Source organism: Sprattus sprattus, assembly GCF_963457725.1.
Source record: "Sprattus sprattus genome assembly, chromosome: 2".
NCBI classification, from domain to species: Eukaryota; Metazoa; Chordata; class Actinopteri; order Clupeiformes; family Clupeidae; genus Sprattus; species Sprattus sprattus.
This window is the reverse complement of record NC_137921.1, coordinates 47,099,334-47,118,504: the sequence shown is the minus strand read 5'-3', so window position 1 is coordinate 47,118,504 and position 19,171 is coordinate 47,099,334. Positions and strand designations below refer to the sequence as shown.

The following is a 19,171-nucleotide window of genomic DNA, read 5'->3' as shown; positions in this document are numbered from 1 at the left end:
GACAGGAAGGATGGCAATAAGATTAAATGTGAGCTGAGTAAGAGGGGAGGGAGGTAGAGGGGAAAGGAGGGAAAACATCTCTTAACAGACAGCCTTGATCTTCAGGGCCAGCAAAGGCAGAATGACTTTCCCCTCTCCTTCCCAAGGAAGCCAGCGTTAACAAGACAAGGAGAGGGAGAAGCTTTCATATTTCCTACAGTCCTCCGCTCTTCTTTTTCATGGGGCTGATACTGAAGGTGGGCCTCGGCCTGGAGGATGCCTCCCAGGTGACCTAATAGTGACTCAGCCCTTTCACCGGACTCTGTAAGTAAGCTGAGAATGAAGCATTATTCACTGATTTACTTGCAAAGATAGACCATTCACAATGGATAATCAGAGCCCAGCAAAGAAGCTGAGGAAGAGGCACTCCACTTTATTTGCCAACCTTAAGGTCACGGACAGCTTCTCATGCACCATAGATGAGGAGAGAGCATTCCCGTTCTCCAAGGATAGTTCGGTTAAGGCATGGAATTCCATGGAGAACCTGGAAAGCTCTGCCCCCGAGACCGTGCTGTCCAAGGCTCAAGAGTTGAATGCGAAAAGGTCTGGTGCCAAAGCCAAGTCAAGGAAGTCAGCACACATGCTGAACCTCAATGTTGGCGGAAGGACCTTTCTCATATCTAAGCGCATGGTCATCAGGTACCCAAACACGCGCATTGGATCGCTGGCCCTCTGCACAGACCGCAGCAAGCAACTCACGTTCTGCGATGACTACTGCGTTTGTACAGACGAATTCTTCTTCGACCGGGACCCTGTCTTTTTCAACTACATCTTTCAGTTTTACAACAGTGGCGTGCTGTGGGTGATGGAGGAACTGTGCCCCATCAACTTTGAAGAGGAGATGCAGTACTGGGGCGTGAGCCTGAAGGACACTCAGCGCTGCTGCCGCATCCTGTTTGAGGAGAAGGTGGATGAGTTGAGGGACTACCTCAAGGTAGAGGGGGAGCTCATGGCACAGATCGAACACAAGTTTAGCGAGGAGGGCTTCAAGAACATGTTCTTGGGGGGCTTTCGGAAGTCCTTGTGGGACCTGATGGAGAACCCTTACTCCTCCTTGTCAGCCAAGGCCTTTGCTGTGTTCTCCAGCCTGTTCGTGCTCATTTCCATCGTCGCCATGACCCTCAACACAGTCAAGGAGCTGAAGTGTGAGGCCATGTATGGGAAGAACTACTTTGAGTGTATTGAAATCTTCTCCATACTCTTCTTCACCTTTGAATACTTCCTCCGGCTGCTCACCACTTGTGACATTAAGCATTTTCTGAAGAGCGCCCTTAACTTTGTGGACCTGGTGGCCGTCATGCCCTACTTCATCCAGCTGATCTTCGAGGCCTTCAGCGACCCGGAGGACCTGAGTGCCCAGGACGACCTGAAGACCATGGCACGCGTCAGCAAGGTCAGCAAGGTCCTGAAAATTGTCAAGCTGATGCGCATCTTCCGCATACTGAAGCTGGCACGCCACTCTACGGGCATGCGGGCGTTTGGCTTCACGCTGCGCCAGTGCTACCAGCAGGTGTGCTGCCTCTTCCTCTTCATTGCCATGGGCATCTTCACCTTCTCTGCCCTCATGCACTCAGTAGAGCGTGAGGTGGTTGGCACGCCCTTCAGCAGCATACCTGATGCCTGGTGGTGGGCAGCGGTGAGTAACAGTAGACCACTCCCTACTGGTAATCCCTGTTGTGTCCTTGGACGGTCTGGGTTGCTGTTAATCCCAGTAAATTACAATGTTTTTTTAAGACCCTCAGAAATGTATATCTGTATGCTCCGTGTTGGTTACACTGTGAGTGGAAAGGGGAAAGATTGGGAGAAGTCATATTTTTACTTTACTGATTTGCATGTTGATCCCTTAATGCATCGCTTAGTTTGCTTTGTCTGTAATCTGATTACATGTTTATTAATCCTTTTGCGGATGATATTATGTTTCCGTGGATACCATATGTACAGACCCAGATTAAGTCCGCCAAGGATAATTATGAGCACAGATGTCATCCTTGCATGTTACTACTTGTGCTCTAAACAAGAGTTTTTTTTTTTTTTTTTTTGCAGATATCAAAGGTGATTCTATCATAAATACCCTCTTTATTTTGCCAGTATATTCTGTATGTAGAATTTGTATTCATTGTCCTTGTTTAATGTCAAACATTGGCAATAAGCAAGTTAAATAAACCTTTAAATTGTGTAAATATCTTCACATTATTTGCCTACAACAAATATTTGCAGTGCATGTGTTTCTGTTGTTTTAGTGGTTGCATTGTATGACCACAGTAAACATTGATGTACAGATGCGTTCTACTAATAATTGAGTTATCTGGAGTATCTACATAACTGGTTCAGGATGTGGTGTTGATCCAGAGAAGACATTCATTATGAATTATCCTTTGTTTCCCGTAAGTGTTTTCAGATGCCTTTTATACCTCATTTGGCACTGTATGAAGCTTCCCTGTGTATCAGCTGGCTCCTTCTATGAGATCTGAGCTTAAGAACTATCTCCCAAGTGTCATGCTGTCAACTGATATAATCAGTCCATCAAGTCTCTTGTAACAAAAGAGTGGATTTCATAAAAAAAAAATATATCACCAATCAATGGCTGAGATGCATAACCCATTCTCACCATGTTGGCTTGAATAAAGGCTAGTGTAATTATCATGATCTATTCAATCATTATCTATTCAATCTATTGATCTCTAGTTTGTATCATAGAAGCAGGTTATTGTGATAATCTAAGTCAAGGTTGAGACCGGTTGTTTTGTGCCTACTTCTGCCCCACAGGTCAGCATCTCCACTGTTGGCTATGGAGACGTGGTACCCGTGTCTGTGCTGGGTCGGCTTGTGGCGTTCTGCTGCATCTCCTTTGGCATCATCCTTAACGGCATGCCCATTTCCATCCTCTTCAACAAGTTTTCGGACTACTACGCCAAGCTGAAGGCACAGGAATACACACAGGCCAGCGTGCAGCGAGGCGTGCAGCTCAAGGCTCGGCTGCGCCGTCGGCTTGATGTGTGCTTCCATCCCCCACACCAGAGGAGAGAGGCCTGCCCAGCTGAGCTTGGATGAACTTGCTTTTTTTCTCAGGTTTTTCTTTTCTGTCTCCTCCTTTCTTCTCTGTCCTTTCTTTCCCTGTCTTTATTTTTCTTTCTATCTTTCTTTATTTTTGTTAAATGTTTTGCTTTGTTAAACCTTTTCCCCTTCTCTTTTGTCACAATGGCACAAGCCTTGAAAAAACAGGGTGAAGGGGAAGAGAACACAATTAGACAGGTAACGCTAGTGAGCTTCAGAGTAACTGTGAGAATAGAAAGAATGTGCCCTATCACACCACTGATCTCCTCTCAGTATGATTCATAACCTTGAGCATGATAGGCTTCTGACGACGGTCACCACTTTTCACCTGTTTAATCAACACCACCTCAGTAATGATTTAATGATCTAAAGTAGTCTGTGTATCAGACAGGCATTTACTCTCACAACCCTTGAGGAAGTAGGTATGCGACAGTGTTCCCGCTCCCATCTTTCCCCAAGGAATCTGTGTCAATGAACAGAAGCTGGGAAATCAAATCTCATGACGCTGGAGAGACTGGATGGACTGATAATTTCAGGCTACCAGCATGACACTTAGGAGATAGCACTAAAGCGGCAGTAAGATTAGATCTTATAGAAGGAGCCAGATGATACACAGGGAAGCTTCACACAGTGCAAGATGAAGAATGAAAAGCATCTGAACACACTTACGCTCCCGGAAACAAAAAAGAAACAACCTGCGTCATGAGATTTAATTTAATTTGTAATCCGCTGACGCTGGAGAAAGTCTGCCTTGCAATGGGGAAAAGGGAACACTGTCGCAGTCCTACTTCCTCAAAGAGTTGTGAGAGTAAATGCCTGTCTGATACACAGACTACTTTACACCATTAAATCCACCATAAAATTACTGAGATGATGTTGAATGAAGACCGGTGAAAAGTGGTGAACGTCAGCACAAGTGTCTTAATACCTGTGCATTTACACAAAACCTTTGCACATACCGTACATAATCGTCTTTCTGTAGGTACACAGTATTACAAAGTGACACCTGTCTTAAAAGCATTGTTATGTTGTTAAAATAGGGTCTGTCAGTTCCTACTTTTTTGTCCCAGTAAGATGTACACTTCATTCTGTTGTTTACCAAAATAAATGTTTTTTTAAGTTATTTAAAGACAACAAATACAGCAGAAAAATAATGTTTTGGTCTCTTGGCCACATTTGCTGACCTTGAATTAGAATTTTGTAAACTGCTGGCGCAGGGATTGGAGCCTACCACAGGTGGTGAGGAGAGGCAGATGAATCAAGTCATGCTAATTTTTCCGGCTTTAAAGTTCTCTGCATGCTTCTAGTCAAAACAGGTCTAGAGTCAAACAAATCTACCAGACCTGACTGTTAACGTTTTACCAACAGCTCTATATGCAGTACAAAGATGATGACTCATAACCAGTTATTCATCTTTGACAAAGCTACATAACATTCTGTACAAATCTGATAACAGAACACCTTGAGTTACAACACCCTGCCATTTTTGAGCAGCTGATATCTGATACGTGCATAGCTTTTTGTAACTGACTGTATCTAAAACAGACAGATGTAGCCCCGGTTGTTAACATGAAGCGTCTCTTGTTGACCTTGGTGACGCTGGAGACTGAACAACACTCTACTCTTAGAGCAGATTGGCTGCTTTCAAAGATATGTTATTATGGGAAGTGTATGTCCACAGAAATGTAATAAAATGTTTGACACCACAAATCCATTTCATTTACAAAGGGAAAGGTGCCACACAAAACCCATGAAGACTAAACTGTTTTCTAGATCATGTAAATCATGTCACATTGTGATCGAGTGGAAGAATTGACACATAAATAACAACAACAACAACCACCACCAGGAGATGACAAATTGTGGAGATACTGTGAAACACCGGACGTCTCCTATCTGTTATCAGACTGACTAAATGTCAAGAGCTTCAGTGCTCTTCAGATTTGATATGATTATGGTTATGCATCCACATCTCCTGAACAGGCAGACCAGCATACAGTTATTTAAAAAAACAATTGGTGTAATACCACACAGCCTAATATGGCACCATTCTAACATACATCAGCAAGGCATGAAACTAGTCATGCTACATAAGACAATAATAATACAACAGCTGCTACCTTCTGACATCTCAGTTCATCGCATCATAAACCATGGTCTGCTCTGTTTGCTGTTGTGTGGGTGTGGGTTCTGTTTCTTTCAGTTTATGAACTTGTATGTTTGGATGCTCCAGTCTAGCCACTTTTCTCTGGTAACACGACCAATCATGCTCTGCCACTTAAAGTTACACCATGCAACAATTTGACACTTTTTGAGGTATGCTTTTTTAGGCAACTAGTTTTGGTACCATCCTCAAATTCATTTTGACAGCATATTGTCATGTGAAGGACAGATAAACATCTGTGTCTTTCCCACTAGCCATCCAGGATATGCCCTATATAGTTATTTGCTCTGGGCAAGAACCCCTGTCAAAAATGGAAGAAAAGCTTTCACATCAAGACATTGCAAGCTATACAGCAAAAAAACAACAGTTAGTGTGTTGACAAGCTTCTATTAGTGTCAGCTGGGCTGTTGTGGTCTTTGCAAGGTTTTTGCATGCCTTAAGGGTAGTTAGCTTGCTAGTTTAGGAACAGAACTCCTTATGCTACGTTAAAGGTATGAAGCAGGGGTTTTCAACTGACTGGACCCAGGAACCACCATTCTGATTAAGAAGCAACCTGAAGACCTGACTCTTGAGGGGACCGACCAGATGGGCACAATTTGAATCCTGGGAGTTACATTGGCTTTTCTAAATGTTATATATTTAAATTCATTTGATTATTCACAACCAATAACTAATACACGGAAAATGTGTTCTTCAATAGTGATTCCCACAGTGAAACTCCATTATTAACTGCATGATCAGGGACCACCTGCTATGCCTTCATCGACCACCAGGTGGCTGCGGACCACCGATTGAAAACCCCTTCTCTGTTGCCAGACGGTAGGGGAGAGTGGGGTGAGTTGTGCCAGTTTTTACTTAAAGTGACTTTTAAGCGAGTCCATGACAGTAATGCTTCCAATTAAAATATGTACATATATTTCAGAATGTGGTGCATCCTTGAGAACAATCACTTTGGATCTGAAATATATTTTTTAAGAAATATAGCTTTCTGAAAAAAGTGGTCTCGTGGCACAACTTGCCCCCGGGGTAAATTGTGCCATTGATTATTGAAGTAACACAGTATATTTGCATCTAAGAAACTGTGATGCTATATAAAAGCTAGACAAATTCAATGCAAAATGACTCATCTAAGGTTTATTTAAAGTTTTTTTGACAACATCAAAGGCCGATTTTCTACAAGCCTATTGCGCCACATGAGCACATCAAAGGTCAATTTTCTTAAACAAGGCCTAAGGCTTCCTGAACACATCAGAAAAAAAAGTTGAGTTGAGTCAAAGCTATTTAAAGGTAATTTACATGAACACATTTTCAGAACAAAATGAAATTCAAATGAAGACCAAATTGAATTGAAGTTTCTATACAGATCACTGGCACAACTTAACCCAGGCCTTTTGGCACAAATCACCCCAATCCCACCTTTTTGGAAAAAATAGGGGGTGGCACAAGTTCCCCGCTGGCACAAATCACCCCACTCTCCCCTACGCAGTGTCGCAGCTTATTACACAGACGTGTGAAAGGCAATAGTGGTAAAAGTTGATCATATTTCAAAGTACATCATTGCTCACAGTCATCCAACAAACTAGATTATGAAGCAGATTGAAGATTGTGTTCCCCTCTTGTGCGGTACAACTAGGCTAAAATGTCAGAGTACAGAACCAATAGTGTGACACTACGACAGGACGGCATTTCCTGAAAGCGTAGTTGAGCAACCACCGTGGTAACCGCGTAGAGAATGTTCAAAATGATGGTCTCTCTATCAATTAACTATGAAAGTTGTTCAATGACATTTTCAGGAAACACACCTCAGGCTGGTTCTGTTGGCTTGGTTGTGGACCTGGTAGGTTTGCTTAAAAGATTAGTATTTGAACCATGCTTGGGGATACACGAAGGAGAGGGACAGAATTTGAGCCAACATGATATTTCCGATAAAACATCCACTGCATTACATTAGAAGCATATAAAATACGTTTATTCATATAGGTCTGCCACTTGCACAAGCTTTCTAAAGTTGGGGGGCTATTTATTCTCTTTACTTGAGGACCGCCTTAAGCTTTTGAGGCTCCCTATAAAAACATGGCAACTGAATTACATTTTATTCATATAGCTGAAAAACAATACATTTGTCTCAGGGCACTATACAGACAAGGCACAACCCTGCTTTGTCGTTTGGCAATCAATTGAAGGTGCAGTTTTCCTGAGAAGTAAAAATGTGTTTTGGTGAAGGCAGCTGCTACCTGATTCTGTAGAAGATCAATGGCAGATTAAATTTCTCTTTGCATTGCCATGATAATGGTTCCAATAAGGACTGTGAAGTGGCCTTTGTGGCCCCTGTCACATGTATTTGGGTGATTTCCATTTAATTTGCATTTATGACTTGCACTACAAGTTTGTCAGCCAGCACCGCATGAGAGGAGTTTTCCATAGTTTTCCATTCTGCCGAAGATTCTACAGAGAGACAGCAGAATGTCAAAAGGATTTCCAAAACTGAAACACAGTAAGTGCAGATCATCACTCTCTCTTTTTTCATAACCCATTCAACCATTCGGCCAGCACCTGACAGAGTCCTATAGAACAGACTGACAGAAATGTTAGACGTGTCATTTTTTTTTCACTGATGTTTACAATAAACACACCATGCTGTTGCATGCCTGTCTCTTTGGGAATTTTGTCTTCAACACAAAACTGTTGGTAGATTAACCTGATGTATGTTTAATCTTTCCAATCCCAGTGGCTCTTTTGTGGCCCTCTATGAAAAGCTTTCTGGCTATGAGAGAAACTAGGCCCATATCTATTTGGAATTAGTGATCTAAACTGTCAAAGAACACTCCAAAGTGTTTCCATTTATATTGTGCATATTATTCATATGAATATGTGTCCTCATGATGAATCATTTTATGTCCTTTCACACTTTATATCGTACCCTTCTCTGATTTTTGTTTTGTTTTCCCAACCCCATAATAGAACAACTCTCTTTTTTGTATTTTACCTAAGGTTTTGATAACTTTTCCAGCATCTTGCGTTTTGATGTTACCTAAAGGACAATAGGTGTGGTACATACAAGTGCAATACTGTTTTTATGACATTTCCAGCAGCTAGAGAATGCTAGGCCTCTGAAAAAAATATCGCCTCTATAGTATAATCTCAATACTATAGGCTACTGATTTAGTAATGTATGGAATTGTAAAATGTACATCTGTTGATGCTGTCCCCTACAATATAAGAGGAAGTATAGTTTTTCTTTGCTACACGAAATTGGTGTGGTCTTGTGTCAAACATAAAACTATCCCTGTTCAATTGCAACCGCCCCCTCTCTCTGTGAGCGTGTTTGGAGTTTGTGCGCCCGGACGCTACACTGCGTAACAACGAGCGCTTGGGGATTGGGGTTCGTGTTTGCTTCAACGAGGAATATGACCACGATGATTACAGTGATGATGCTCACAGAGGAAGCTCCAGGACAAAGGAACAAACAACGTCATAGTTTGGGTTTGTTCTAACCTAAGTTTCATGTAAATGTAACCAACTATATTAATCAAGGACTAATTTCTAAAGAAACTGCTTGGAGGAGCCCTCAACATCTACGAAACAGGTAGTAAGTAGTCTCTGAAGTCGCTCTGTCTCTGTCTTGTGTTTTGAGACTACAAAGCCCAATCAATGCAATATAGTTGTAAACGACTGCCTTAAAACTAAGCTTTGTGTTGACAGAACCGAAAACTATTGGATGGATAAGGTTTACCACATCTATATCGGAAAATGCCCGCCATACGCTATTCCGTTCGTCTAGACATTAAAGATAAAGTGTGAGCGAAGATGTTGCTAAAGAGTTTTCTGTCAGGAAATCGAAAGTTCCCAGTGCCATTCCAGTTTCCAGTGCTTTCATTTGATACAGTCGAAACTATTATTGACATCTGTTTTGCTGTCCTGATTTATATGTATTCTGGTGAGCTTAATGTTTCTGACGATTTTCTTTAAACTCGGCAATTCAATTAAGAAAGAAACACACAAACAAAATTCCCCAAAACACATTTTTGTTTTCATTGTTTTCTTTTGTATTTGCTAGGCTAATAATACAGTATAATTGTCAATAGACCGCTCGTGCTAAATAGCGTAAGCATGTCAAGAAAACTAGGCACTTATTGTCAGACTACACACCCAACATTTCCTGTTCCTCTGACATTTACCAACGTGTTTCGCTTTCTCTGTACCAGATAACGAACGATGTACTTTGGCCGTACACAGATTGTATACTATTTAGCTGCTACTATCAGTTATCAGTGGAAGGTAACTGTCTGTGGTATAGTCTGTGTTAAAGACTAAAGTTGTACCCTAGCCTACATTTGACTTGTATCTTCGCCCTGTGATTTAACCACTGTAACTGTTCCAGTGACATATGTATCAATGAGAAAATAAGGTCTCAAACACCTCAAAACCTATTTAAAATGTTCTATGACATAACCTAAGTTTTAAGTTGGGCAGCGCCTAGCCGGCATTCACAGCTCAATTCCTGTTAGGGCACTCCAGCTAAGGGCAGACATGACTCCATTTGGTATGAGGCCAAAGAAATAAGAAATGGGATAACTTTCCATTCGTCACTTTTCTGATCCCATCCAGCGTCTCTGCCCTAATTTTAAGTAAGCCCGCATGCCCATGCCAGTAAAACTGTTTGGATTGATAGGCCTACGCAGTAGTAGATTGAATGTTACTGACGTTAGGAAGTGCTGTTTGCTATTGATTGCCAAATGAAGGCGACCGAGTTGGCTATCAAACTGCTCAGTGAATCCTAATGAGGATGGTGAGCAGAATAAAAATATTTTCGTATCCGAGGTAGTGTGCAGACACATTTGGGTGATTTGTAGTCAAAGCAGTGTGCAGTTTCTGATAATAAATGTCTTACATTGGGTATAATAACGGTAAGAAGAGTGATGAGTGTTTTTTCAGTAAGTAAAATCCCCACAGCCTGTCTGCTGGAGAATGATGTTCAAAAAGTATCAAACAATAATCTGTTATCCCATAGTATTTCCCTCATTCCCCATGTTCGAGCCATCAAAACTATATTACATTACTGCTTAAAATGGTGACAGATATGTTAACTAATTATTGTCAACTACTGACTTATCCACTGTTGCATGTTGCCTGAACAGTTTTGTGCAATAACCACACACTACTACTTCCTGCATGCTTAGAGTAGGAAGTGATGGTTCTTATAAAAAAAAAAAAAAACATTTTAAGAAAACATTGTTAATGGATAAAGTTGTCGCACCCAACATAAGCTAATATTTGTAAATGTTCTCCTCTCCTTTCCTTTCTCTCTATTAGGCCTAGTTGTTATAGAATGCGGACATTAAAATTTGAAGTGGGTTTTCCCAGTATATAAATACTGATAGCCTTTTCTTTGTGCTCTGTTTGTTAACAACCACGTGGCAAACAATGTCAGTTTGGCTTGTTAGAGCTGCTCTTTGGTGTGAATTTGTTTGACTTTGGTGTAACTGGTGTGACTTTGGGGTAACTGGTGTGACTTTTGTGCATGCCATTTGTATTTTTTATGATGTGGATTCTGTGTAGTAATCCCAGTAATATGTTGGCCCATATAAGTTGCACTTGGATAGACCTTACATATTGGCCATGTAAGCCATAGCGCGATGATGTGAAGGCTAATGGATCTTTACTAATGCCGAATGCTCTCATCTTAAACATCACTAAAACCATTGTGCAAAGCCTGCTGGTTGGCCTTGTTAAAAAGCTCCAGTAACAAACCAAGTAATATTGAAGCAAAACTTACTACTTCACTTAGACTGATCCACATAAAATGTTCCGCGATTGTAGCCCCACTTGGCTGATGTGCAGTATAAGGTTTGTGGCCCTAGGTGAGCATGTCCCTAGTGCCAGCGCCCCCTGAAGGTGGAACGGCTCAGGCGCATGACCCTAGCTCATTAAAACTCGTTTGTGGCGTAATGCCACCTAGCAAATGATGTTCAATGCAAAAAACTAGCACATCACTAGCCACTATCCTGTGATGTAAAGGTTCAAACTTGACTAAAAGCATTGCCAAAGCAAACTCAAGGAACAAAACACATTCATAATATAGGCTACATAGGAATAAAAAAGAAACACATTTTTTGACACCCATGGAATCGTAATATCTAGATACCTCACCAACCTACCAAAGCCAATCTCTCCAAACCTACCAATGCCAATCTCCCTTACTAAACCTAAACAAAAAACAAGCCCAAGGCAAACACGACTATCTGTTATGATAAATCACAATCCTTATCTGCTTATGGAGGCGTCCCGAGACTTAGGTTTTCACTCATCTTATGATTGTGATTTATCATAACAGTTAGTCATGTTTGCCTTGGGCTTGTCTTCTGTTTATTTCTTTTTTTATAACTAACAAAAAAGTTTTTGAAATCAAGAATATTGATTCCACTGAAAAGAATACTCTTTTGAATGTAGATATTTCCCTCAGGAGAGTAACATTAAGTGTAACGGTGTGTTGCCACACCCTTTGTGCTTACATATTCAGTGCACTCACATGCTCAATGGTGGCTGTGTCTGTCACTGCACTGTGTGCAGCGTCATTTACAAGCAGGGAAAGCTTGCGAGTGAACAATTAAATGCTATAGCTAGCTGACTTACATATGATTATTTGCATACTAAATTCTTAAGGTCTGATTTTGATTAATATAGGATTGACAGTGCCATTTACAAACATTCATTTTTTTTAACAAGCTGTATGTTATTGTAGAGAAGGCCCCTTTCATTTACTCAGACACCTACCCATACACACACACACACACAGAAACTCACAGACTTGTGATAACTGCTATTTGACCTAACTTGTTATTTTCTTTCCTACAGAGCAATGAGGATATCTTTGCGCAGCATTTGTGCTGCAGCTTTAGTGCTTACTACCCTTTGCCTGGTAGTCATTTTGAACAAGGACAACTCCCCCGAAGACCTCTCCCTAAGGGAGCTCCACAGTGTACAGAAGCAAGATGTGACTCATTCCCCCGTTGATGACGTCCTGGACCCAGCCCTTGCTCAGAACCTGCCGAAGCCAGCCTGCGATCGCAATGACTCCATGGTCAACGTGACTGGTTTTGCCTCGCTACCGCAGCACATTCAGAACTTCCTGTTCTACCGACACTGCCGCCATTTCCCCAAACTGCTGGACGTTCCAGACAAGTGCGGCGGGCCGCAGGGCTCATCCGACGTCTTCCTGCTGCTGGTCATCAAGAGCTCGCCGCCCAACTACGACCGGCGGGAGGTGCTGCGCAAGACGTGGGCGGAGGAGCGGCAGCACCGGGGCAAGTGGATCCGCCGCATCTTCATCTCCGGTGTGGCGGACACGGGTTTTGAGCGGCAGCGGCTCAACAAGATGCTGCAGCTGGAGAACCAGCAGTACAACGACGTGCTGCAGTGGGACTTCGACGACACCTTCTACAACCTCACCCTCAAGCAGGTGCTCTTCATGGAGTGGATGGAGCAACGCTGCCCCGGCGCCCACTTCATGCTCAACGGTGACGATGACATCTTTGCCAACACCAACAACATGGTGGAGTACCTGCGTGATTTGCCAGACGACAATGACGGCAACAAGCACCTGTACGTGGGCCACCTGATCCGGTGGGTGGGCCCCATCCGCGAGACGTGGAGCAAGTACTATGTGCCCGTGCAGGTGCAGGAGTCCGAGTCCTATCCTCCGTACTGTGGAGGTGGGGGGTTCATTCTCTCTGGCTACACACTGCGCATTATATACAAGATGTCACACTCCATCACCCTGTTGCCCATTGATGACGTCTACATGGGCATGTGTCTACAGAAGGCAGGTCTGGAGCCGGTGTCTCATTTTGGGGTCAGAACAGCGGGGCTCCCTGTGCCCTCGTCCAAGGTGGACCCCTTTCACCCCTGCTACTACCGGGAGATTCTCCTGGTCCACAGATTCTTGCCACACCAGATATACCTCATGTGGAACCGGATAAATGAACCCAATCTGAAATGCGACGGTTCGCAGGTCTCGCAACTTTAATGACAGCCCAGATTTTATTTATTTTATCTCCATTTTTCTCTTTGGGGGGACTTAATAATGTTTGATTGAATCAAATGATAATCAGTAATAAATGTCTTGGACTAGGCTCAAGATTATGGATGTCAATCCTGATTTGGACGAATGTCATGGACAGTATGACTGGATGACAGATTTTGTACAATGAAAATCATTGGAGAGAAATGTAACTGATTTGTACACTCATTGTGGTCTCACTTTGTGTGGAAGCTGAAGTTAATAATTCAGTTAATGTTAATGAAGGTTAAATCAGTTAATGTTTTATTGATCTGTGATAATGATCGGTTCTATTCTATGTGCAATTTAAGAGTGAGCTGTTAATTGTTTGGTGCATGTTGGACAGGTTCAATGTCAATTATACTCTGTACAGAGAATGGTGGATATGCCAACATTACATTAAGGTAATGGATTGACAATCATCTGAATCCCCATGGGTTGATCTTTTTTGAAATGTCTGATGTTCAGGGTGGGGTAAGATGGTGGTAAAGAAGTCGTTTTGCTGTTTTGGACAGACAATCTGAAGAATGTTCTGCTATTTAATATATATGTATATGTATAATTGATCTCAAATTAATTATGGGGACTCACTTCTTGTTTCTCTCTTTGAAAAGCCGGCAGTAAAATAAAGCCCTACTCAAGAGTAATAACCTTACTCAATGTTACTTCAGGTCTTTAGTTTATTGACAGAATGTTGAAACTGCAACGATGCATTGCACTGGATTCTTTCCCATCAACATGAATGCAGTGTTCATATCCATGTGAGCTTTGTCTTATGAGGACAGATATAGATTAGGTCGATGCCATACCCTTTGAAACAATTGCTTCAAAATGTATAGCTGATGATTCCTATTGATACAGCGATACACCAAAAAATAAACAATGCAATGCTTTCTAAGTTTCAAAACATCTACACATGTCTGGGTGAGCAATATGAGCTGACTTACATAATGTCAGGATTCTATGATTGCAGGTGAGGCAGGTGAGTCACAAAAGGAAAGATTTACAGGGACCTCACACTACAGTGAAAAGATTATCAGTGACAACGAGCTCAACTATCTTAAACTTCAATTGCATTACATGGCAACAAAACCTGTTCATAGTAGGCATAAACACACAGGGGTGGGCCTATCATTTCTGACGGTACAGTGGTCAGAAATATTACGGAAATGGTTCTCAAGTGATAATCATGGACTTGTTTAAGTTGTTTAAAGGTACAATATCACAGACAGCAAAGGGTACATAGTTGTAGACTGGTTTTGAAGCTAAAGGTACACGCAAATGATGCGGCAAATTATTGAGAAGCATGTATTTGGAGATATTTTGATTGGGTACTTTTTATGAACCGCAACAAATACAGAGCATAATAATATACAGACATATTGTTAATACCCAAAAGATCCTGAGTCAAGACGTGTTTTCTTATATATCCGGAGTGGTTATGCACAAACCACAGGTTACTTACATCTGTGACATAAATGTCACGGCACGAACACATTTCAGTTAGACTCGGTCCTGCTGTAGGTGCTGGGAGGAGAAATAATAGAGAACGTTTTGATATGTTAACGTTAAACCCTGTAGATTTTCAACGTTTTTTGAAAAAATGACCGGAAGTTTGCTGTATGCCAGGAACATTTAAGGTGTACGTTACTTGTTATCAATAAATAACATGTACAAGGATGTGCTTCTTTACTCAACCAACTGCCTTTCTGCATTGGCCTCCTGTCAAAAATAGATGCAGGATAGTGTGCGCATGCGGGTTAATTCAAGTGTGTAAACACAGGAATCGGATATGGGTCACTTTTAAAAGTAGAGGTGAATAGGGGGTGAAAAATCGGAACTGGGCATCAAGACATGCAGTGTAACCGCAACCTATTTCACATGTCACATAGACATTAAACATTCCTGATAGAGATAATTTGACATCAATGGAGCAAGTACTTACTCTGATATCAGTGTAAAGTTAGTGAATGAAGCGAGAGAAGTCCTCCCTCCCCCTTTACCCTCTCAAACAGCAACTCTCTCTGTATCTTTCAATCTATCAGTCTTTACAACTCTCTCTCCTATTCCTGTTTGCCTTCCCTCTCCTTTGTCTGTCATTAAATTACGTTGAATGTTCTTAACTTCTTCTTCATATTGTGATTCTTTTTTTTTTTTTGCACGCATTTATATTTGCTTAAGGAAATGCAAATCCAGTTTCAAGCTGTCCTCCAGACCCCAGCAAAAGATAATGTGAACCACTACACAGCAGCAGTTTTATGAAAAGGACTATGAGAAGTGATTTCACTGGAAAATAAGAAATGTATTTGTTAAAATATGTAAACGTATTGTGACTTCTTTAAATAAATACATTTAGGTGAATAATTGTAAATGTTTTTGTCTCTAAATTTAAGGTATACTTTTGCCTCGTAAATGTCGCTACAGCTGTACCGCATTAGGTGCCATTTTGTACCTTTCCCATGGGTACATTTTTGTACCAGTACCTGATCAGTACCTTGTACCAGTACCATTCTCTTTTAGAGGTACAGACAAGAAGGTACAAAAATGTACCAATGATAAGGTACAGTGCTTATGTCTGATAGGGTACAGCTGGAGCAACAAAGCATTTTTAGTATCTTTTTAGATCCATTACCTTGATTTAGTGTGTAAGCAGCAATATTTTTTCTCTGATACTGAAGAGGTAATGTCAGATGTTTATTTTTGGTCTATTGCAGCCCCAGAAGTGACCCTACTTTAAAATGTGCTATAATTACCAAGCTTTACTTTTGCTGTATGTTGTAAACTCTAATGACATCTTTGCACTCGTAGAAGTTTGAGTAATGTGCCATATGCTGCTGTCATGCAACAGACAGAGACATTTCCTCATTGTCCCTATTGACTGCCATTTTCTCTCTCCCCCTCCCCCAACCCTCAGAGAGTCTCACTTGGTTACATGCTCACAAGGTGATAGGTCTAAGCATAGACATGTATAGGTAGACGCCGCCTCCACTGCTTCAGCCCGTTGCCTCGGCGAAACGCGTCGCCGCCATATTGTTACAGGAGCTCTCTGACGCCAGAGGTCTGTCAAACGTGTCAAACAACCGCAAGTTGCCAGGAGCTGCGGTTTATCTGGATACAAATCACGATAACCTTTTACATTTCGCAACCAATTTCATGGAGTATTCAAGGGTTTGTGCTCTACGTGAAGTGTGTGAAAAAGATTTGCCTCTACATTACTTTGAATCTCGCTAGTTAAATCGCCAGTCATTCATGTGCATGGGTCTATGATAAACGCGCACCTTTCTTGCACAGCTCGTGCACTTTGAAAATACTGAGAAGCTCTATAAACTATCGAAATAGTGCTTCTTTAGTTACTACGTATTGACCATCATTAAGAGAAAGAGCATACATCAAATAGTGAAATACTGGCAGTCAGTGTGTTTTTCATAGTTTAATAGTTCCTTTTCAAGTATGTGCATTAAGAAATGAATGACTGTGCATTAAGAAATGAATGACTCAGTATAATGTGCAATGGAATAACATATATATGATATATATAATATGTGATACAATATAATATAATATATTTTAAGTATAGGTATATATTCATATTCCACAAAATCAGGCTGCACCACATTGCAAAACTGAGCACGCTGCAATTTCACACTGGCAACAGTCGAAAAAAGCTCAGCAAGACGATACTTTTTAAAGGGTTCTAGCCTAGATTAAATTATTATATTATATCATATATTGTGTGAAATTCTATATTGTGTCAATTGCACTGCATAGATCTGAAAATGTTATGAGCATGATTGTATATGTCAAATTGTACAAATGTACAAATATATATATATATATATATATATTTTATAATATGAATATATACCTATACTTAAAATATATTACATTATATTATATTGTATCACATATTATATATATCATATGTTATTCCATTGCACATTATACTGAGTCATTATATTATATTGTATTATATATATGCTATGTTATTTATATTACAGTTCAACTATTGAGATGTGTATGTATATATTGAGATGTGTATATTTTTACTGCTATAGAAATATATAGCTTTTTTTGTAATGTTGATTTGTGAAATAACTGTGTATTGCCAATTGCACTGTTCAAGGTTTCTTAATGCACATACTTGAAAAGGAACTATTCAACTATGAAAAACACACTGACTGCCAGTTTCTCACTATTTGATGTATGCTCTTTCTCTTAATGATGGTCAATACGTAGTAACTAAAGAAGCACTATTTCGATAGTTTATAGATCTTCTCAGTATTTTCAAAGTGCACGAGCTGTGCAAGACAGGTGTGCGTTTATCATAGACCCATGCACATGAATGACTGGCGATTTAACTAGCGAGATTCAAAGTAATGTAGAGGCAAATCTTTTTCACACACTTCACGTAGAGCATAAACCCTTGAATACTCCATGAAATTGGTTGCGAAATGTAAAAGGTTATCGTGATTTGTATCCAGATAAACCGCAGCTCCTGGCAACTTGCGGTTGTTTGACACGTTTGACAGACCTCTGACGTCAGAGAGCTCCTGTAACAATATGGCGGTGACGCGTTTCGCCGAGAAGCAGTGGAGGCGGCGTCTACGTATACATGTCTATGGGTCTAAGCGCTTGAAAACATCATTTGCATTTTGAAAAGTAAAGAGAGTTTGCTTTTCTTTTTGTGTATAGAATTTTGTCTTTTGTCATTTTGTCAATTTCTCACAGTCCCAATGGGGTAATTTATGCTGTTGATGATTTCAAATTGTTATCTTCTTTTGACACATTTCAGATGAGCAACCATATACGTCTTTTCACACTCCGCATCTTCACGTCCTGGCCCCAAAGGAGATTTTTGTATAGTATACGTTGTTAATGATTCTTTATCATTCTCTGTCTTTGATATAAAATGTCACTCTATGTGAATAATTCAGCTATGTAATATTACTTCTCATTTAGCCTAACTATAATGCTCAGTGTTATTATATAAAAATTAAATATTTTTAAGGTCTACAAAGTCAAGGTCTGGACAGTCAGTCCATGCAACTTGTGTGAGCTGGGAGTGACATACCTCACCCTGGGCACATACATTACCTTTTTTTTTCACTTTGAACAATAGAAATGGTCTGCAAATTATCTTAGACAGTTCATTTCTATTCTTCCGGTCACAGAATGGTTTAGAACTACAGTCCTGGGTAGGGCCATATGAAATGTGGGGAATGTTTGCTATGTTTGTAGTGAGAGCTATTTGTACACAGAACAAATGTATATTACTCATAATATCAACATTAACGGTTCATTCTTGGGGTAGGGAAGGTGCTGAAAACTTTGATTAAATAACCACAATCTGTAGGAAGAGAGGAAATACATACTACATTGAATCAAAAAAGCGCCTGCAAAGCCTCAGGATTTGTCTCTTTTGTTTGGGGGTTAGTCTGTCCTTTGTTGCTTGTATGTTCAAACTAGTCCTTCAAGTCTGGTGTGTTTACTCAAAACAAATAAAAGGGGCCCGTCTCCTCAGAGGGCTTATCAACCAGCTTTGTCTAACTTAATGTGTAACAAATGTGAGCGTGCGTTCCAAGGTTGCTGTGGAAATCTTAACATTATATAGAAACAGTGATACCATAAAAAAAATTAGGACAACCATGTGCATAGTGTCTTTGTGTGTCCTTGTGCATGTATGCATGTATGTATGTGTGTATGTGTCTGTCTAAATTGATTGAAAATACTGAGATTGGGAACATTGGGAGGGGAGTAACTTCAGAATGAATTCACTGAGGTTTTTCTGGTAATAAATCATGTGGGAGTAACAAGCTAATTGAACCGCAGTCAACATTCCACATTTTATTGCAAAT

At 40.7% G+C, this 19,171-nt stretch overlaps 2 protein-coding genes across 2 annotated transcripts; both read left to right on the top strand.

Annotated features, from left to right (window-relative positions):
* Positions 1–364: 364 nt before the first annotated feature.
* LOC308382720 (potassium voltage-gated channel subfamily V member 2-like) lies at positions 365–3,090 on the top strand (the record flags this gene model as incomplete). Its single annotated transcript, XM_080860249.1, has 2 exons — positions 365–1,675; positions 2,806–3,090. The coding sequence occupies 2 exons, from the start codon at positions 365–367 to the stop codon at positions 3,088–3,090; spliced, it is 1,596 nt and encodes a 531-aa protein (XP_080716375.1).
* A 5,597-nt stretch (positions 3,091–8,687) lies between these two features.
* On the top strand, positions 8,688–13,283 carry LOC308382719 (N-acetyllactosaminide beta-1,3-N-acetylglucosaminyltransferase 3-like; the record flags this gene model as incomplete). The annotated part of the gene is made up of 2 exons (XM_080860248.1): positions 8,688–8,846; positions 12,113–13,283. Exon 2 carries the CDS (start codon positions 12,117–12,119, stop codon positions 13,281–13,283), a length of 1,167 nt encoding a protein of 388 aa, XP_080716374.1. The 5' UTR covers positions 8,688–8,846; positions 12,113–12,116.
* Positions 13,284–19,171: the final 5,888 nt, after the last annotated feature.